The sequence below is a fragment of the Lissotriton vulgaris genome, unplaced genomic scaffold (assembly GCF_964263255.1).
Source record: "Lissotriton vulgaris unplaced genomic scaffold, aLisVul1.2 SCAFFOLD_750, whole genome shotgun sequence".
Lineage (NCBI taxonomy): Eukaryota > Metazoa > Chordata > Amphibia > Caudata > Salamandridae > Lissotriton > Lissotriton vulgaris.
The window spans coordinates 538,483-560,366 of record NW_028245030.1 but is presented as its reverse complement, the minus strand read 5'-3'; the positions used below and the strand labels follow the sequence as shown (position 1 = coordinate 560,366).

General features: G+C 44.9%; 1 protein-coding gene across 2 annotated transcripts in view; it reads left to right on the top strand.

Moving 5' to 3' along the window:
- MCMBP (minichromosome maintenance complex binding protein) overlaps window positions 1–21,884 on the top strand; it is a 208,545-nt gene that overhangs the window by 49,501 nt on the left and 137,160 nt on the right. For both annotated transcript variants that reach the window (XM_086948988.1, XM_086948987.1), the window contains exon 3: window positions 20,256–20,396. In XM_086948988.1, coding sequence (XP_086805114.1) covers window positions 20,256–20,396 — 141 coding nt within the window. The remainder of the gene's footprint in view (window positions 1–20,255; window positions 20,397–21,884) is intronic.

Genomic DNA, 21,884 nt, shown 5'->3' with positions numbered 1-21,884 from the left:
TAAGTAGCATTTGAAGAGGTGTGGTTTGTTCATCAGGCACTATCATTTGGTGTTCACCAGTCTTCTTTCCCTCCTACTGCATTTACAGATATTGAAAATACACTATCCAGTTCAAGTCGAGGACAGTGCATGCATGTCGCCCTTGGCGGTTGTCTTTTTTTTTACTTTGGGGTATTCTTAGACTGTTGTGGCAAATTAAACAAAAACCTGATTTAGTGCTTGAAAACTTAGTTGCAGGTCGCCTACTTTATGCTTTTAAATTAAGTGTGAAGAAGTGGGAGCAGGGTAATTTCTGACCACTGAATTGGGGTGGCTGCTCTTGAACAACAGAGGTTGTGCAACTAGGATGTGCTTTGTAGATTTGTATAAGACTCAAAGTACATTTTCATCCGGTTTAGTCAAATGGTGAAGTATATGACAGAAAAATTTATCAACTGTGAAACCAAATCTACGATTAACATTCCAGGTATAAATATAGTAAAGGGAGGAGTGTACACAAATATAATTTGGTTATATGGCTATTTTGAAAATGTTGTGACTATTAGAGAAATCACAAAGGAGAAGACATAATAAGGAGTAAAATTGCAAACCGGTGTGATGAACGCTTCACCTATGTGCGGTTTTGGCTGTGCAATGGGTACATTTGCATAAATTCACAAATACTGGGTATAGCAAATAACCTTTTGTGGCGGGGTTGGAGAAAGGGACCGGAGACTGGATCGAGGTAGGTAAGGTTTTGTTTTTACAAAGGACTTCTTTTTCTTGGAGGATAGTCTTTCCCGGGTAGGCGCAGTGGGATCCGTTGTGGCCTCGGTGTTCGGGGCCCACTTCTGAGGCCTACTCATCCAATGGTGGGGAAAGGAGCTTCGGGTCTTGTTTGGGCAGAACGTTTCCTCCGGAAGGTTTGCGGGAGAGACAAAAGACAGAAGGGTACAGTCAGGCAGCCATCATTTTATTCATATGCCAGGGGGCCCAGGGAGTGAGGAGGTCCATGGTGCTCTCGTGAATATATAGAATTCGAATGATCTCGATTGCACTAAAGTGAGGGAGGTGCAAATAGGGAGGGGGGAACAGAACAAGCCCGGAATCACGGGGAGAGTGCTTCGGGAGTGAATACCAGCACTTACTGTTATCGGAACCGCCCCACCTCCCTACCCAGCTCGACACCCTCTCTAGAGCCACACATCTGTGAGTGTGGCTGGGCGACTCGCGGGGACGTTGGCCTCCAGGCGTCTCCTCTTCTTCGGCTTTTCTGCTTCTCTGCTCAGCTTCGCGTTCTCCTTCCCTCTGCACTCCTCACGAACTTCCTCCTCGGTGTTGTCACACGCCGAGACTTGGGCTTCCTCTTTTTTCTCCAACCGGCAGGTAGCAACGTCCTCCCAGGGCGAGGCTCCCAGCTCTGAACACGCCTACTTGAAGCAGCCGTCCTCGTCCTCTTCTCTTTGGCGTCCCCAGAGCGGCTCTGTGTCGCTGTTCCAGTCATTCTGGGTTGTGTGGAGAGAGGGGAGAGTTGATGTGTCAGCGACCTACCATTCCTTCGTAGGGGCTTTATCTTCCATGAGCGGGGTCTCCCTGCTACATACCACCCCCCCTGGTTTCTCCCGATCGGGGAGAAAAGAAGAGCGGAACAGAAAGTCAGCGTTACCATTTTCTTGCCCTTTTTTGTGTCTAATGATCAGGGAATATGGTTGCAAGAATAAAAACCACCTAAGGATTCTGGGATTTGGTTCTGTACATCCACTGTAGTGGAACATGATCCGTAGGACAAAGGGTTTCCCTTCCAAATAATAATTTAGTTTGTCCACAGCCCAAAGTATAGCTAGACACTCTCTTTCGATGGTTGGGTATTTGGTTTAGCGAGGGTGCAGCTTTCTACTTATATAGAGTATTGGTTGTTCTAATCCGTCTATCTACCTATCTGAGAAAGCACGGCTCCCAAGCCGGTATCGGTGGCTAAGAAAAAGGGCTCGTCAAAATTCTGGGAAATAAGTACTGGACTTGTGGTAATGGCCTGTTTTAGTTGTATGAACGCCTGTCTGGCGGACTCAGAGGGGTGTTGTATCTCTGCTTTACTGGTGTTTTTTTTAAGAAGATCGGTTAGGGGTGTAGCTGTGTCCGCAAAGTTAGGTAAAAACATTCTGTAATAGCGGATTGAAAAGGATAGTGGAGGGATGTTTTAGAGCTCATAGCAGTAGAAGGAGGCTTAGGATGAGTAAAAGGGAGGTTAAGGGGGAAGAGTCAGAGGGAAGGGTTTAGAAAGGCTTGTTTTGGGGATCGGAATAGTAACAGGTATGAGATTATGCAAGGGGTGGTAGAATAAGAAGAGTCTAGAAAGGGTTATTTTGGGGGTCTGGGGTTTGGGATGAATGAGTGAGTGAAGGTAAAGGATATATTGATAAAGGTATAGGGAGATTTGGTGCATTGGATATGCTGAGTTAGAACAAAAGTAATAAATATATAGATCCATAAGTACATAGAAGGTATATAGATGCATAAAGAAACCGTAGTATATCTTTCAAGTGTTGTTGTACTTTAAATTAGTTTTATGTATATATGTTTTTTGTAATTCAATAGTGAAGCAATTGTAGATAAATGATTGATAAAAGATTTACCTATTTATGCAGTCAATTATATACATGTTAAAAACCTAGAAGTGTAACTCAGTAATATGTAAATTTGTTAAGCAGAACTAATGAATGCCTATTTTTTTAAAACATATTAATTCTATTCATTTATACAAAGCAATACACACAGTTACATATCTATAGTACTAATAAATTCTTATTATACAGAGGTATATGCTGTATATTTGTTTGCGTATGATGGTTATGTGGGGAAGAGTCAATTCTTGAGTCGTTTTCCGAAGATAAAGTGGTTCTTCGTGGATCTTATGTTGGGGGATAAAGAGTTCCATAGTTAGGGTGCTTAAACAGAGAAGGATGTGCCATCCATGTTTTTTCTTGTACACTGAGATTGAGGTGAGTTGCCACTCTAGAGTGGAGATTCCTTTGTTGGATTTGTTTGGGGATTTTATTACTGATGAAGAGCGGTCCTGTTCCATGTATCGGTTTGGGTGATTCAAAGTAGCTTGAACGTGGATCTTCTGGCAACCGGTAACCAATGCACGGCTTTAAAGTCTGGGGAGATGTGGTCTTGCGGTTTTATATGTAAGAGTAGTGTCATCTGAGTTATGAATCCGTTGTAGTCTTTTCATGGTGGTTAAGGGTGATCCTGGCAGAGGCTATTGGTGTAATCGATTTTGGACAGAACAAGGTAGATGGTAGCCTGGACCTTGTGTAGAAATCCCAAATTGGGGAAGATTTGTTGCAGAGTTTTTATAGTAACAAAGCTTGATCTTGCTAGTTTGTTCTCTTGGGCATTAATTGATACCTTGGCATCCATGGTCATTCTGAGGTATCTTACTTCCTTTGATACTTTAGGAGGTGTTCCCAGATCATCAGGCCACGCGGTGAGTGGGTCATAATGTTTCCAGCCTCCACACAGGAGTATTTCTGTTTTGGAAGCATTCATTTTGAGATGTCTCCACATCATCCTTTGATCCACGGCACTGAGACAACTGAAAATTGGCGTGTTTCCAATGTCTTCCAGTTGAAGAAGTATCTGCGTGTCATCTGCATAATTATAGCATATGCAGTGAAATTGACTGATCAGTGCCAGTAATGACTTCCTGTAGATGTTGAAAAGCATGGGTGAAATGATAGAGCCTTGAGGGGGACCCCTACTTTTTTAAAGTACGGTTTGGACGAGAAAGGGGGTGGTGGTATGGATGGTACCGCCTTCTCAATGTGTCGTGACCAACCTGGCTTGCTTGATATCTCTACCCCTAAGTAAGTAAAAACATTTACTACCTCAAGCTCGATATTATTCAGAGATACCCTTGGTTGGGATCGGCGCCTTTGACCAAAAACCATCAGCTTTGTTTTACTAGCATTTACTTCGAGGCCATGTTCCCCGCAAAACATATCAAATATATTCAGGGCGCGCTGGAGTCCTGCAGGGGTTTTGGATACAATAAGGGTATCGTCAGCGAACATCAGGATAGGGACCCTGATGCCCGCTAGCGAAGGTGCATCCACACTTGCATCCAACATCCTATCCACTATACCATTGATGAACAGGGAGAAGAGCAGGGGTGCCATTGCACATCCCTGCCGTACACCTCGTCCAACAGGAAAATTAACGGTAGATTCCCCATTACTACCCCACTGGACTTTGGCGAAATTGCTTTCGTGAAGACGCATTATTAGAGTGAGCAACTCGAGTGGGACCCCTATCTTTTTCAGGACTGCCCAAAGCTTACTCCTTGGCACCAGGTCGAAGGCAGCCCTCCAGTCTACAAATGCGACATAAAGGCTGCCCTCGCCAAGGAGTACAGTCCCCCACCGCAACATGGTAAATCGAAATATTTGATCTACCGTGCTGGTTGCCCGCCTAAAGCCTGCCTGATAGGGGGGAGAGGGCATTGTTCTCGTCTACCCACTCCATAAGTTTATTAACCACCATCTTAACCACCATCTTCCCCACCACTTTTTGGATAGTGGCAATCAAACTTATCGGCCTGTAGTTGGCCGGGTGTGACCGATCACCCTTCTTGTAGATCGGTATAATTATTGCCCCCTTCCATATTTCTGGGATTTCAGCCCCTTTAGCTAAAGCATTTCCCGATGAGGTCACATACCTAGCCCACCGTACCTTATCGTGCTTAAAAATGTCTGAGGGAATCCCATCTAAGCCCGGTGCTCTCCTCCCTTGTAGGGTTGAAATTACCAATTCTGCTTCTTTATTTGAAAACAGGTTTCCCTTGCAAAATACCACTGGAATAGGTTCTATGGCCACAATATCCCTGTTTTCTGCATACTGGGGTTTAAAATACTCAACCCATGATGCAGCATTAACATTGTTATCTGGATTATTAGGGGTACCACCTCGGCCCCACTTCACAATTTGCCAAAAAAGTCTAGAATCCCTTGACCCAGAAGCTTCGAGTAACTCTTCCCAATATTCCTCTTTCCACTTTTTCTTGGCCTTGCGAATACTAACATTATAGTGTTTCCTAGTTATACTAATCAAACCCTTGTCTCTGCTTTTAAGTGCCCTACCCAGTTCCAATCTGGTTGACCTGCACTGTTTATTAAACCACCTCGCCATTTTAACTGGGGCTTTTCTATTTACCTTATTAAATCTAGTAAAATGTGGTTTTATAAGAGAAAAGAACGTATCATGTATGGCTGTTATTGAAGAGGATCCAGGTGTTACGGGATTTACTATCTCCATGGCTGCAATTGCTTTATCCACCTCCGAGTCTATGTAGTCCATGGAAGCCACATTTGCCAACACATTTGGCCATTTAACTCTTCGTGTATCATTGGCCGTGACCGGTACAACTTCGCTACGCGATTCTGGATTGTCGGGCGTGACCCTCCACCAGGAATGGGTGACGCAAAGGGGATTATGATCACTTTCTAATCTACCCTTGATTTCCATATCACCTACCCCACACCATAAATCAAGGCTACAAATGACAGTCTATTCTACTTTTACTATGACCATTGTCAAATGTACAGTTGCCTCCCTGGTCGCTCTTTGTCCTTCCATTGAGGGCCCTTAAGCCATATTCCAAACATAGCATGGTATTTTGGCACGCAAGTCTTCACAACGCAAGACTATACATTTTTTTTTTTTTTTCCTTCTTTTTTTTAAATGAATTGGGTTTCAGACATCAAACAATAAATTTGTATCAGTGGACTCACATCTGTTCAACTAAAAGCAAATAGTACTCCATTAACGCGTAATTTCTCCAGCGGTTCTTTGCTGGTCAACTCTAAATTCCTTGTATAATCAGGAGACTGTCGTAATTGTGCCCACTGATAGTGCTATGTATTGGCAACTCTGTGATGTGGAAGGCTCAGTAGTGCCCGTGTTTCAATGTGCGCGTATTGCTGTTTTGTGATCTCTGTGCAGTATGAAGTGCCCCTGGGGTAGATCGAATTCTTCTCGGAATTACTTGTACGGGAGCAATTCTGTACCTCTAAACAGATCCCCTACCTTTGTCGCCCCCCTCCAGAGGTCGAGGTCCAGCCAGTTGCCGTCATTAGGCAGCACTTTTAGTAGATCTAGTGGTAATTTGTTGGGCATAAGGAGTTTTAGAGCAGATCTTCTGTAGGCCCCTACACCATAATTTAGGCATCACTCTAAGATCCTGCAAGTTGCCAAGAGAAGATTCACGCACTCAGAGAAACGCTCGGTGCAGGTCGAGTAGTGTTGGTACAAAGAGCCCTGGGGTCCTTTCTGGGTTTAGTCTATGCCCCAGGTACCTGGATCAACCATTGAAATTGAGCTGTAATATGTCAAGTCAGGGGCCACTAATCACCCTGCTGTTGTTGCGCTCTGCATTGTTTTTTAGTGTGACTTGTCTGCACCCCCGCTCCAAATGAATCTGGTGATTAAGGTGTCCAGCTGTTTAAGTAATGCCCTTGGAATCCATAGGTGAAGTGTAGTAAAAAATATAGGAGACTAGACAGAGCCACCATTTACAGGAGGGATATCCTGCTTGCTACAGGGAGCAGTAGTGTCTTCCAGAACTCGACGGAGGCCCTCAATACTCTAACAGACTGTCCGAGATTTCCATCCACTAGATCAGCAGGGTCGTGATAGAGCTGAACTCCAAAGTAGCCTAAACATCAAGGTTCCCACTGTAGGTGGGCCAGCCCCTCTGGGGGATTTCCGCTCTGTACCATGGGGAAGAGCTTAGTTTACTCTTAAACCAGATAATTCAAATTCTTCTAGCATGTATTGGGTTTCTCTCGGGTCGTCACCCCTGTCGCTCAAGAAGTGTAGCAAATGATCCAAATATAATGCTAAGCGATGGTGATGATGCTCAATGCATAAATCCCTGTATAGGTGCCCGGACCTAGCAGAGACCGCCAGGGGCTCCATAGCGAGAGTAAACAGCAGGGGAGATCAGGAGCATTCCTGTCGTGTTCCCCGTCCTACCGAGCAGTTCGCCAAGATAACCATTCCAGTGCGGATCCTAGTTATAGGGTTAGTATAAAGCAGATGAGTCCACTTGTTGAAATTCTTGCCCAGGCCCATGTTGGACATCACTTCGTACAGATAGCACCATTCCAAGCCATCGAATGCCATTCCGATATCAACAGCAAAGACTGAAGCCTCTCCTTGATCACCCTTCGCAGCCTCTTATGTGGCTGGTAGTCCCGGATATTACTCTGTTGCGGCCCGGGATGAACCCTGCTTGATCAGGAGGGATCAACTTCAGCATTAGAGGCAGGCGCTTAGTTATTTGTTTATTTCAAAGCTTTTATATAGCGCTGCAAGAACCAAGAGAATCGGAGCGCTTTACATGGAAGGTGGACAAAGTGAGAAACTTATAATTGTGCGAAAAGCAAAAAAAATATATACATAATGATATTGCAATCAGCAGATCAAAGGGGGGTAAAAGGGGATAAAAAGATATAAAATTAAGGGGAAAATGAGAATTGAAAGTTAGGAGAGTGAAGAGGGTGTGGAAAGGGGGAGTGAGTATGAAGGGATTGAGAGGGGGAGGGTAGAGGAGTGGAGATGGGAGAAAAGAGTATTGAAAGTTAGGCGAGTGAAGGAGGTGTGGAGGGGGATGAGAATATGAAGGGATTGAGAGTGGGTGGGGAGAGGAGTGGACATGCGAGGAGAAAAGAGTTAACATGATCAGGGTCAGTAACATTAGATACCCCAATATTTGTTGAGAAGAAGTACTTTGAGTTTTTTTTTGAAGGGAGAGTAAGAGGGGTTGCAGCGAAGATCCTTGGGGAGAGAGTTCCAAATTGTAGGAGCGTTACCAGAGAATGCACGGGATTCTTTTGACATTTTAGTCTAGGAGGGATAAGGACAAGGGAGTTTGTGTTCCTCAGGGACCTGGAGCATCCTGCTTTGTATTGTTTGGTTGCAAGGTAAGAAGGGGTGTTTTGCTGAAGAGCTTTGTGAGTGATGCATGCAATCTTGTAGGTGGATCTTCCTTCTATTGGAGCCAGTTGAGATTTTTGAGGACGGGAGATGTGGTCACATTTTTTACAGTTAGAGATAAGTCTCGCAGCTAGATTGAGGACCGATTTAATCTGAGCAAGATGGATTTTAGGAGTGCCGGCCAAAATGGCGTTACCATGGTCAATCCTGGAAAGGACAAGCGATTGGACAACAAGCTTGAAATAGTCTGCCTGAATAAATGATTTAATTTTCATGAGATGGAGAAGGGTGAAAAGAGCACTTCTTGCTGCATTTTTAATGTGTGGTATGAGATTTAGGTTCTGGTCGATACTGATGCCTAGGGATTTAACGGAATTAGACGTAGAGTGAACAATTAGGAGCTTTGATGTCATCGATCCAGAGTTGGATGGGAATGGAATTGTTTTTAATGGAAGAACAGGATGATTTCAGTTTTTTCGGCTTCAGTTTGAGATGGTTCCGATGGAACCAGGTTTGAACTCTAGTCAAGGTATCATTGAGATGAAGAATGTCTTAGTGGGATTTGATCTTGTAGTATAATTGGGTGTCATCAGCATAGAGGTGGTAACTGATATTAGCTTGTTTGAGGATGAGAGTGAGTGGTTCCATGAACAGATTGAATAGGGTTGGGGAGAGGATGGATCCTTGAGGGATGCTAAGTGAGACGGGTCGAGGTTTAGAGAGGAAGTGGCTGAGCTTTATTTGCTGTGATCTATTTCGAAGGAATGAGGAGAACCATTTGAATACATTTCCTTCCAAGCCAAACCGATCTTTTAGAGTATTGAGAAGGGTGGGGTGGTGTACAGAATCAAATGCAGCTGAAAGGTCGAGGAGGATTAGTAATGAGGATTCCCCTTTGTCTAGTGAGCGATGAATGTCATCAGTAATGTTAAGCATAGCAGTTTCTGTACTGCATTCCTTTCTAAAGCTGGATTGGAAAACATCGAGGAGATTAAAGGAGACGATGTGTTTTTCTAATTGCAATAGGACACATTTTTCAAGGACTTTAAGAGGGGAATGGAAGGTTAGGAGATAGGGCGAAGGTTGTTACGGTCATTAGGGCCGGCAGTGGGGTTTTTAAGAATGGGTGAGATTTGACCAAGTTGAAGGGAGGCGGGGACGCAGCCAGTGGAAAGAGAACAGTTGATGATACTGGTCCATATAGGGGCAATGATAGGTTTAAGTTCTTGAACCAAATGGGCGGGAAGAGCATCTTTGCAGTGGGAGGAAGGTTTGAGTTTGGCAATATTAGTGATCATAGATTCTGATACTTGACTAAAGTCACTCCAAGAGGCATTGTTTTTAGCTGGGGGCTTTTTTCCAGAACTGGGTCTGGTTGGGAGAGAGCAGGTAGGGTTTGAGAAGGATCGAGAGGTGTGGAAACAGTGAATGAAGGTGAGTTAGGGGTGTTGGGGAGGGTGTGTTGGAATGGGGGAGGTAGGAGTGAGTAGGAGGGATGAGAAGGATAGTTCGATCTTGTTGATTTTGTTAATAAAGAAGCTGGCAATTTCTCCGCATCTATCAATAGAGGCTAATATTTTAGGAGGGCCAGTGGAGGTTTGTTTTTAACAATGTTGGAGTTTCTCGCCTGATCCAGCTGTGACCGGAGAAAGAAGGCTTTTTCATTGAAGGTATGTTTTTTGTATTGGGCTCTATCAGTACTAAGGAGAGCCAGATTATCAACGGTTGGATGGTTCCTCCAAACCCGTTTAGAATGTCTAAGGGTTCGTCTTTCATTATTAAGTTCGGAATTGAACCAAGACTTAGGAGGGTTGCTTTTTTGTTTGAGTTTGATTGGAGCAATTTTGTCGAGGGCTTCAAGAATAGAGTTATTATAATGGTTAGTTAGATCGGTGGTGCTGTCAGAGAGCAGGGATTCCAATTCGCCAGGAGGAATAAGGTGAAGGTTGCGTGTGAGTTTGTTTGGTAAAATGCTGATGGGGGTGGGGCGAGTAAAGGATCTATTCATGGTAAAAAGGATAAGGTAGTGGTCAGACCAGTCTACCGGAAGTATATTCGAGAGGGAGGCCAGATCACTGCTAGTCATAATAGCATTGAGGGTGGCACCTTTGTTATGTGTGGGAGAATGGCAGAGTTGGGTCATATTGGTGATGTCCATGGTATCCTTAAATAGGATGACAGCAGGGTCATCACTTTTATTCCAATGGATGTTGTAGTCACCGGGGGAAGAGATTTTTAGAGTGTGAGAGTGAAGCTTGGATAATAAGGTCTGTCATCTCTTCTGTAAAGGGGATGTTATTTCCAGGGGGGTGGTAGATAATGTGCAACCGTGTGGTGGGGGAGTCGGGCATAACAAGATTGGCGCAAAGGTTTTCAAAGGATGAAGGGTCTTGTAGAAGGACAAGTGAGATGTTAAGTTCAACTTTAAAAATTAGGTCGAGTCCTCCTCCAGTTTGTTCGATTCTATCTTGCTTAATGATAGAGTAACCAAGAGGAATAAGCAAGTCAAGGATGGGAGTGGAGTGGGCGGTGAGCCAGGTTTCAGTTAGGAATGCAATGTCAAGGTTTTCACTGAGAATGGTTTCCACAATCTCAGTAGCATGGCAGGAGGCGGATTGGCAATTAATCAGCATGCAACATAGGGGAGTTGGGGTCGGGCAATTGGGAGGGAGGTCGGGGGGGGGGGGATAGGTCTAAGATCTCCAGCAGGTCCTGTCGGTTCTTGTTTTAAGATCTGAGCAGTGTATATTGGCTGGTGATTTCAATTTCCATATGGATGATCACCAAGACCAAGATGCTATCAAGATATTGGATATTACATCTACCATGGGCCTGTCCCCCTATCTCTTTGGCCCGACCCATGATAAAGGCCATACACTTGATCAGATCTTCTCCACTTCACCTATCATGGCTGTCACACTTTTACCGGTCTTATGGTCTGATCATTGTCTCGTTCACTTTGAAATATCCTCCACTGTGAAACCAATGGTCAGTGCTACGAGATTACAGGGTAGCAGCCATAGGGCGTTCCATCGGGTGACACCAGATCTGTTAGCTCAGGCTCTGGTGGATCATCCTCTGTCCTATTCGGGTGATCTGGACAATGACCTTGAGAGCCTGCAATCCTGGCTTCTAGCTAGATTAAATGAGCTCGCCCCACTACAGCCTGCCAGGTCTGCCACCCATCGGATTTCGGTCCCTTGGTTTACGGAGGAATTGGCCCATCACCGTAGGCAGTGTAAAGCCGCAGAACGGGCTTGGAGCGCCCAGTACGATTCAGAGGCTAAACAAAATTATAAATCCATGATGAAATCCTATCATGATTTAATTCTTCAGGGCAAGAAATGCTATTTTGCCAAAAGAATTGAGGATGCGGCAAACTCCTGCAAGGAGATTTTCTCAATTGTTCGAGAATTTACCACCCCGCGCTCAATCTCCGCTCAGGACGCCCCGGCAGAGACCTGGGCCAACACAATTGCCAATTTTTTTACCACCAAAATTAGGCAAATACAGGACTCTTTTCCTCCGAGATCAATGGATGACCCGCTGACTCTGCCGATCGAGACAGCTCTTCCGTCGACCTCAGGCCCAGTCCTGTTACACTTCCCGCCCCTTACGGTTTCTGCATCCTTAGCTTTGATGAGTAACCTTAAATCGGGTTCACCGCTAGATCCTTGCCCGGCAAAATTGTTAGCGAGAATGGCAGATGTTGTCAACCCTATAGCCAATCCCATTCTTAACCTCTCCCTGAGTCAGGGATTTCTGCCTCAATCTTGGAAACAGGCCATGGTGTTACCTCTTATTAAGAAGCCCAATCTGGACCCAGAAGTGCCATCCAATTACAGGCCAATCCCGCTCCTTCCAGCACTTACCAAAATCTTAGAGAAACACGTTCACAGCGTGTTATCTAACTTCCTGGAGTCAAACGACCTACTCCATGAGTCCCAATCGGGCTTTCGCTCTAACCTAAGCACCGAGACGGCGCTCTTGGAAGTCTCTGAGATTGTGAAGGAGGTGCTGGACAACGGAGGCAGGGTGATGTTAGTTATGCTAGACCTGTCGGCGGCGTTTGACACCGTCCCCCATGAGGATCTCCTCACTAGGCTTCATGACATCGGTCTAGGGGGGACGGTGCTCAACTGGTTTCGTTCCTTCTTAGCCAACCGCCGACAGACGGTCTGGGTCCCACCTGGATCTGCCGAAATGCCGCCATTGGGAGTCGGAGTCCCTCAGGGCTCCGTACTGAGCCCCACTCTATTTAACATCCTCATGACCCCTCTGGCGACATTGGTAGAGTCCTATGGGGCCCGGATCGTCTCTTATGCTGACGACACCCAGCTTCTGTTCACCTGCCGCAAGAGCGAAGATTTCGATGGAGCAAGTATCCGCGAGTGCCTTGGGGCTGTTTTTAATTGGTTCCAACTTAACAGCCTTAAGTGCAACTCTGATAAATCCGAGATACTATTCTTCGGATGCCCATCGGAACCAGTTTGGCATGGCTGGTGGCCCGCTGACATGTTCCCCCCCCCCCCCCCCCCCCCCCAGCTCAGTCATCTAAATGGGCCAAGAACCTGGGAGTTAAAATTGACAACGAGCTCTCGCTCAAATCCCAGGTCTCCACTCTTACGGGAACGTGCTTCGGGATCCTCAGGATGCTTCGTAAATTCTTTCCTCTTCTATCCGAGGAACATCGGAGGATAATTGTCCAGGCACTTATAGGATCCAGATTGGATTATGAAAATGTTCTATATCTGGGTCTGCCAGAATATCTCCTACAGCGCATGCAGGTGACCCAAATCGCTGCAGCTCGAGCGATTTTTGGCCTGCATCGCCGCACTAGTGCCTCAAACCTTCTTCGATCCCTCCATTGGCTTCCTGTACGGAAGAGGATAATGTTTAAGGCCATGACTTTAGCCCATAAAGCCCTGCATGCCAACGGTGCAAAATATCTTCAGAAAAGACTGGATTTTTATCGGCCTACACGATCCCTAAGATCGGAATCATTGGCTCTGGCAGTGGTGCCACGGATAAAAAGGGCCCGACTGGGCGGCCGGTCCTTTAGACTCCTTGCCCCCCAGCTATGGAACTCCCTACCGCTGTCCTTGCGGACCACATCGAATCTGCTTGCCTTTAGGAAGGGGTTAAAAACTTGGTTGTTTTCTGGTTAGTGTGCTTCTTCTTTTCTAGGTCTCTGTTTTTATTTACTGTTATGTTTTCCAGTTCTTCTCAAGGTCTGGAGCACAAAGCGCCGGGACACTCCTTTGGAGTAGCCGTTGCGCTATAAAAGTCCCTTTTAACATAACATAACATAACATAAGTTGTTGGGGTGATCCAGGGGAGGTCGGGGGAAGGGGGAGGCTGCTTGTTCCTAAGAGAACTGGGATAGTAAACTGATGAGTAGGGGGAATAGTGGACGAGGGTGGAGAGGGAGAGATAGGGAAGTTTGTGGAAATGTTAACTTCCAAAGTTGTTGGGTGAATACCAAGTTGCTGCGGTGTGGGCATGTTGGCATAGTAGGGAGGGACGATTAAGGAAGGTTGAGCGTGTAAGGAACTAGTTGTGTTGTTATTAAAGGGGGGAGGAGTGTTGCTGTTGGTAATAATGTTTGGTGGGCAGAAAGTGGATGGGTTGAGAGTCATTATGCGAGGAGATGGTTATAGTAAGGAGTGAGCTATCCCTTATGAGTGAGGATAGTTCTAAGATGAAGGATGTAAGGACCAGTTTAATATTAAAAGAATAATTTTCTGCCACAATCTGATTTTATGACTCACAGTATCATAATGTTTATTATTGTAATGTCTTTCTGTGATATATATATTTAGTCAATGTATGTTTTGTTCCTAATCCTTGAGTGAGGATTTTTTAATTAATTTTTTATAATCATAAAACAATTTACTCTGATTTTTTACTTCATTTTTTATTAGTCATTTGATTTAGATAATATATATTATTGCTGTCTGACCAATAGTCTATTTGTCTATACACCTTTATATATTGAAGATTGCCTAGGAGTGTTAATACATTGATGACATTTTCCCTGTCCTAGGAATCAACCTATGAGTGGTTCAGGGGGTCCTTGTTATTTCCATAATATTAGGGGATGTCAGTGTTTGGGTTGATAGGAGTGGTGGATCCGTATTTATTGGGAAGTTGGTCGTGTTGGGGTTGTTAGGGGGGGGGGGAGTGTGGAGGATGAGAGGGAAAACCTGGGGGAGGGAGGGGGGTTTGATTATAATGCGGGGGAGGATCATTTTTGTAGAGTGGAAGTGACCAAGAGGAGAATTGAGGAAAGGTATTCTTTTCGGGCTGACAGTTCGGTGAAAGTGGCGCAGAGGAAATCGGAGGTGGCGTAACTGTTGACTTGAGGATTGTTGAAGATAGTAGGGAGGTGTGAGGGGGTGATTATGGGGGATATGTGGGGGCTGCTAAGGGGGTGTGGGGAAGTGAGCCAGAGGGAGAGGTGGTGTGTGAGTCATAGGGAGGGAGGAGCGTAGAAGTGTGTGTGTGTGTGTGTTTGGAGAGGGGGTATACCAGGGGGTAAGTGGCAGAGGGAGAAGTGATATGGGAGTCGGGGGGGGGGGGGGGTGCATAGAAGAGAGCGTATTAATGGAACACGGGGGAACCAGGAGGTAAAAGGCAGAGGGAGAAGTGGTAAGGGAGTCAGGAGGAGGGAGGAGTGTGGAAGAGTGTATAGTTGGAATCGGGGGGGACCAGGGGGTAAGTGGGGGGATGCTGAAGGTGTCGTTGAGGGGATGTATGGTGTGGTGCAAGGGGGAGGGATGTTGAGGAGGAGGTCGAAAGGAGAGGCGTGTTTAGCAGAGCATAGTGAATTAGGTATTGGTAGGGGAGAAAGATTAGGCATGTGGGTAACACAAGGATTAAACTAAGTGAAGGACTCCAGGGGGGAAGGGGGAGTCGTTGGTGGAGGAGAAGGGAAGGGGGCATGTACAGTAGAAGACTGGGAGACAAGGGAGTCGTAGCAGGTTATAATGTTGAGAGCGAGGGAGGTAGGTAGAGATTGAGAATAGTCACTTTGATTGGGGAGGAGGGGGAGAAAGTGAGAGGGGATACAATGGTGTGGGAATAGTCCCTATGATTGTGGGCGGGGAGGAGGGGGAGAAAGTGAGAGGGGGTACAATGGGGTGAGGGTGTGGGGAATCAGAACTAGTACTGGTGATGTAAGTGGGGGAGGTCGTTTGCGGTTGGGAAAGGGAAACTGTGTTGAGAGTAGGAGAGGGAAAATCAGTAGGAGAGGGAAGATCAGGAAGAGGCGATAGGTGGAGGGAGAAATGAAGGGTGATGAAGGCAATAAGAGTTGGGGTAGATCAGAAAGAGGATATAAGGGGGTCGGGATGGGATGGGTGTGATGAGTCTAGGGGTAGAGGGGGTGAGAGGGCAGGGTTCAGGGATTGAGTGAGGGTTTGGGATATAGCTCTAAGTATTGTTGTAAAATATGTTGAGGTGGTTTTCAGACGCTTGGATGAGTATGGTTCCGGATTTGAAGATGGAGATATCTATTTCGCCAGGGAAGGATGAAGATGGTGTGGTGGAGAGTTTTAGACCATAAGGGATATTGCGTGAATTAGAGATAGGGAGGTAGCGTAGAAATATGCGCTTCCATTTGGATGTGTGTTTGGTAAAGAAGTCTAAGTTGGTGGTAAGTGAGGAGTTAAGGCTGTTATGGTATTCAGCAAATAAGGTTTCTGGGTGGAGACAGAAGTTTGTTTGAAGTTTTTCTTACCATGTTTGGAGAGATGGGGGGGTAGAGGATGGACCAATAGTTAGGGCCGAGTTTAGAGATGGGTGGGGTTGAGATTGAGGGTGGAAGAGTGAGTGGGAGGCATGGTTTGGAGAAAAGGAGGGAGAAAGGGGATGAGCAGCAGATTGGACCGCACTGATCCTCGAAGCACGGACAGGAGTTGGGGATAGGGGAAGCTAGTGTTGAGTAAGTGTCTCCAAAACAGACTCAGACAGTGAGAATATAGCATTGAGAACACTTAGAACAATACATTAAAACAAATTATAATGACAGGACATGAGGGTGAACTAAACAGAGGAACTTCAAAAAATACAATAGAACAAAATATATACAGGAACATCAAAATAAACAATAGAACAAGATGTATAACGAAAGGAGGATATACCATAGTGAGATATTCCAGGTGTAAACAAATTGAGTTGATGTTAAAAGCGCCACAATAAAATAACATAACATAACCAAACGATACGAGATGGAGTGCAAATATAAAAACATTGTATACTGTAGGGGAAAGGTTAGAGGTCAGTCACGAGGGGTCAGAGATAGAAAATGGAAAACAGTGAGGATAACTGGTAGAGAGGGGGTAAAGTTGGAATATTACCTGGAATGGAGAATCGTTGGGGTGAGTGATAAAATTGAGCGAACAGGCAACTACAGAATACACACTAAGACAAAGTGCAAAGTGAAAGAGGTCAGATCATCATGAACAGTCTAATAAATAGAAGAATTAAAGTTGGAAAAAGAAAAAAAAATATGACAAATAAGTTACAAGCATAAGATAAAATAAGATACCTCGTGAAAGGACATAACTTAGTACATAGTCAAATAGTTAAAGAATTAAAGATGAAAAATATGTAGAGCTAGTTAAAAGGCACAGCAATGAAATAACAAATCCAAACAAAAATGTATAAAGTGCACGCAATAACATTATATAATGTGGTGGGTATGTCAAAGGTCCGTCACGAAGGGGGTAGAAATAAAGTAAAGTAAAATAAAATAGCATAAAGTGAAGATAACTGGTTCTGAGGGGGGGGGTATAGTAAGGTTAAAATGAGGTGGAAAAATGACAAGAAGAGATAAAAGGAGATATAAGGGAGCAGGTTGCGAGAGGAAAGTTAAATCAAATAAAGTGCAGAGACAGCGGGCTGGGGCTTACAGTTGTAATTAGTGATCAGGGCTAGCTTCAAAGATACCAGCCGAATTTGTATAGGTGATATTAGTCCTTTCTTAGTGTCTATCACAGCTAGGCAGGAAGAACACATTTTCGAATAAGTAGAGAGCGTCAAAATGGAGGCCAAATAAAAGTTGTTAATGACAGAGTGTAAACAAAATGGACTCAGCACGTTGGTCCCTTCTTAATGATTATATAAAAAAAATATACAGTTAAGGATTTGCATTTAAGGAAATGCTAAAACACCGAGAGTCTAGGGAGGTCAAGCAAAGTTATAGGGCAAGGACTATAAGGTAATGAGTGAGAATAAGTGAATCCTGGTCGATTGGCCAGGGAATAGACAAACCCATTGATTTTAGGGTCGGCGAGCACGCCCAGGTAGGAGAGGTGGCCAAGGCGGTAGAAGACTCAGTAGACCAAGTCTCGAGGACTTGGATGTGGGGGCGGGCCAGGTCTACAAAGCTGTCAGGGACAGCCATAGCATCCGCTGCCCCGTAACTTTGTGGCAAATAAGGGACAAAGAACCCCAAAGAACACAGTCGAGCCATCGTTGCAGAGCCCCGTGAGCGGGCGGCCGACAACGGGGCCCCAACAAGGCCCAGGAGACGAGCGAGAAATGTGGGCTGGAGCCGCAACAACGATCCGCGTGGGCGGGCGGCAAACAGTTAAGCCCCCACTGAGCTTGTGAAAAATGATGAGGCAGCTCAAGATACCGGCCAAGCAGGATTGAAGCCGCAGCCGCCAACTCTTTGCATAGAGGGCGGGCGGCGGACTGCCAACGCCAGACGGCGGGGGTGTCTCAAAGTCTACAACCTCCAAGCTGTGTGGGCAGGCAGATCGCAGCACCCCACAGAGCTCGGGAAACATCTAGGGGGAACCAGGACTCCGTCCCCTTGTGCGAGAGGGTCGAGCCGTACCTGCCACCTCGGGGCCGTGAGGTCGGGGTCTGATGGCAGTCGATGGAGGGATCATCTGATTAGCAGCGGCGAGAAACAGCATGGTTTCAGTCTCCCTGGTGCAGCGGGTAGAGTAGGAGGATGGACATGAGAATCCAGGCTCCGAGCGAAGCTCAAGGAGCTGGACGGAGGTCCTTCAGGAGAGGGGCAGCGGGGGCAATACGCTGAGCGGTGAACGGTCTTCCTGGTGCGGTGCAGACAAAGCTCAAATAATCCAGCTCCAAAGAGGCGCCAAGGACGGAAAACTGCAGCAGGAGATCCCATGCACCAGGAAATCCAGGCTCCGAGCAGAGCTCACGGAGCTGGAAGGCGGTCATTCAGTAGAGGAGCAGCGGGGGCAATGTGTTCGGGTCTTCCTAGAACGGTGCAGACCAAGCACAAATAATCCAGCTCCAAATAGGCGCCAAGGACTGAAAACTGCAGCAGGCGAACCCATGTACGAAGGCAGCGGCAGCATCGAGGGGGTCCCGGCTGGGCATTCTGCTCGCTAGTCAGGGGTCGAGAAGGCCAAGCAGCTTTGTCGTCTGGATGCCTCAAAGTCAGTGAGTAGAGATCCAAAGTTGATTTCAATATAGTCTGTGGATCGAGGAAGTCTTCCAATTTTAGTAGGTGTGTGAAGTAGTGATGTTTTTTTTTGGTTTATCCGGGGATTTTCACCAAAAAGGTGATCCCTAAACCAGGAGCTTCTCTTTCAGATCCTCTTCAGGCAGCCAGAATCTTGTAATAGATGTTATGCATTGATTAAAGTTTGGTTTGCTGATTGCTTGAATGCAGGTTTCCCCGGTTTTAGGATGCGGACTAGCACAACTTCTTTGGCTGTGTCCGTTAGATACCCGGTGGTCTTTGCAGCCTTGTATAACGCAATCAACTTAGGTGTTAGTACATGGTAAAAAATTCCACTGGGAACCCATCAGATTCAGGGAATTTATTGTGTGTCATATGCTTGACTGTGTGGGATCTCTTCTGCAGCATAATATCTCCCCCCAAGGTTATCCCCAGTAGAGCAGTAGTGAACCATTAATTTGGTAGCATCCCTATTTGTAAAGAGTTATTTTATTGCTCTAGGATACTGCTGGGATTCTGTAGAGTAGGTTAGGCGTGCCCTTCTAATCTGTAACATGCAGATACTCCAACCAGCTGTGTGGGTAATATAGTTGTGGGATTTCTTGGACCAATTCCCGAGCGACTGTTCATGATCATTAGAGATTTAATGGTATTTTATTGTTGGCTGCTTTGGATTTAAAGGATGCTGGTAGTATTAAGCTGCATAAGTACATGAGGAATTAATAATGCAAACTGTAATGAAGGATTTCTTTGAATTGCTATTGAAAGTGCTTGATGATTCACAAGTGATGTGCTAGTAAAATTCACATATTTTGCTAACAAGGGGACTAATATGACCTTCAACTATACATTTGTTGACTGCATTTATTTTGATAGACTTCACGATTTCGAAGCTGCACAAAATCTGTGACCATCTTGCACAAGTAATAACTATGACTGGTTGGGGTAAATTGACTCTGAAGCGTAATGAAGAAAGATCTATGTTAGAGGCTATCAATTGCTCCTGAATTATTTGGTCGAACAGCTTTGAAACAAAGCTCGGTTCATGGGTAGTCATGGTGTTCAATTGACTACCTGCCAAACCGACTAATTACTGCTGGTGTTTATCTTGGGCAAACATTTTGAAACAATTCATGGGACTTGTTGAAAGTTAACCAAAAATCTGAACCATCTCTAAATGGAGTCTTAGGTTAAAACATTTTTGTGATGTGTTGTCACCTGCAACGAAAAGCACCCCAAGGGAACTTTATATTGCCCATAAAACTTAGAAAGATGCACTGGAAAGCCACCCTTAGGTTATGGCGAAGGGATCCTCATTTACTTACTCATGTCCATCTCGCCTACCCCTTTATGACTATTAAATTTACAGCGTTTGGTATTCAAAATCCATGTAAACTAGACGTGCTTCAATTTAGTGTTGCTCTGGGGGGCTCTCTCCATTGATCAAACACAGCAAGATGTATATTCAGTGACCTGATGGAGCACGAAGGAGATTTGCAGTGCTGCACCAAACGCCCATATAAGTATTAATTGCTCAGATGTATTCAAAATATTTATAAAAAAGGTAGGCGAGGTGCACTTGTTACTAAGCATTTAAAAGTTACTAAGACCCAGAAGCTTTGCTTGGTTGTGCTGCACGAAAAAGTGAAACTAAATTGAGCTGCTTTTCTGCAAAGAAAGTTGGTGACGGGTAAATGTCTTCATTATTTAGGTTACGAACATAAAGGAATGCGTGAGGGTGTGTTCTATTTCATGATTCTTCTCGAGGCTGTCTGTCCCTGCCTTATGGCTGAGTTTTGCTTTAAGGTTCTTGTTTTTATCTGTGTAGGTGCCGTCACTGAATGATGTCCCACTACATTACCTCAAGCCAAATAGCTTGGTGAAATTCCGCTGCATGGTGCAGGACATGTTTGATCCAGAGTTTTATATGGGTATCTATGAAACAGTGGACTCCCTCTCACAGGCCAGGGTGAGTTTCTTTTGACTGACTGGGCCCAGAAAGGTCTGAGCCTGAGTTTTAAATATCTTGCTTAAACTGATATGAAATGTGGACCCTGACATGCCTTGCATGTCATGTGCAGGCCTAAGATGTAGTGCTTGCCTGATGCATTATCATTGGTGTGAATATGATGGAAAACGCTTAAAATAGTTCATAAAATGGTGATAAGAATATTATTTTGTATTACCTTTCCTAATCCTTTGCCATGTATGCCATCTGTGTGTTATTTTATTGCAATAAGTACCTGCAAGAACATCAGATGAAAAATGAAATGCACAACTAGTATATAATATTTGTAACTGTTACAGAAATATATAAGATCTAAGGAAACGTGCAAGGAAGGCTCATTAATCTACACCCCTATGACGTGGAATAAAAAAGGTCTTAGAAAGTCTAGGAAGGAGAAATATTTCCAAGGGGCACTTAGGCGGTTTATCCAAACAATCCGCTTGAGAAATGTGCATACATGTAGATTCCTCAGCAAGTTTCCTACCTACTCCGGAAATTTGTCTCCCACCTGAAAGTTAGTTTTTTTTGTATTAGCAGCTTCATTGTTGTGCGGTGTCCTGAAGTGCTTGCTTACATGTGTAGCAGGCTACACCGTGCAGGATGTGTGGTGTCTTTGTTTTTATCCTGCATGAGAAGTATTTCTATGTAGTGTGTAATGACTGTAGAGGTGCAACGATCATGTTATAGGACTCGGTGCCTAGCAATGTGATGAATGAAAAAGTATCAGACAGGCGTGCAGTTGGATGGAGAGATGGTAGAGAGATCTGCTGGGATAGAATTTTTTAATATTATCCCACATCGCATTATCAATGTGAGGTGTCAAGAAGCAACCATTGTGTATAGCTTGTCCGAAGCTAAGTGGTAGACTAAATTAAAGTCTTCCATTGGCCAGTGGTATATGGCAGATCTTTTCAATTCTTCCATACCTGTTCAGTTGGTGATCGATGGATTATTGCGGAGGACTGGTACGATACTGGGTGATGGACAGGACTATATCAATTTAGTCTCATTTGGGAGTAAGAACGTCGTACAGTATAAGAAAATTGTTATGCAGCCAATAGGAACTATTATTGATTGCTCAACAATTTAGATTTATGGTATTAGTATTTGTGTGGGTGAGGAGGGCTTTATATTGTATTGCATTTATATATCACTTACTATCCCTGATGAGGGATTATAGCGCTTTTTGAGGGGCGGCACACTGCTCCAGAACCCAAGGTTCGATTTTGTTTCTCCCATTGTTTTTGTTGGTTATTGGGATTAGTCTTGTGATCTGGGGGAGATCATTCCCTGCAAGGAATCCACTTTCTATGTAGTAGATTAAATTAATAGAAGTTATGCATTGCATGGTTAGTGACGTTCTTAGATAAGCAGTAGGAGATTGGTTACTGTTAGGTTGTGATCTTTGAAATGAGGTGTGGGTAATATGCAGAAATACAATAATCAGAA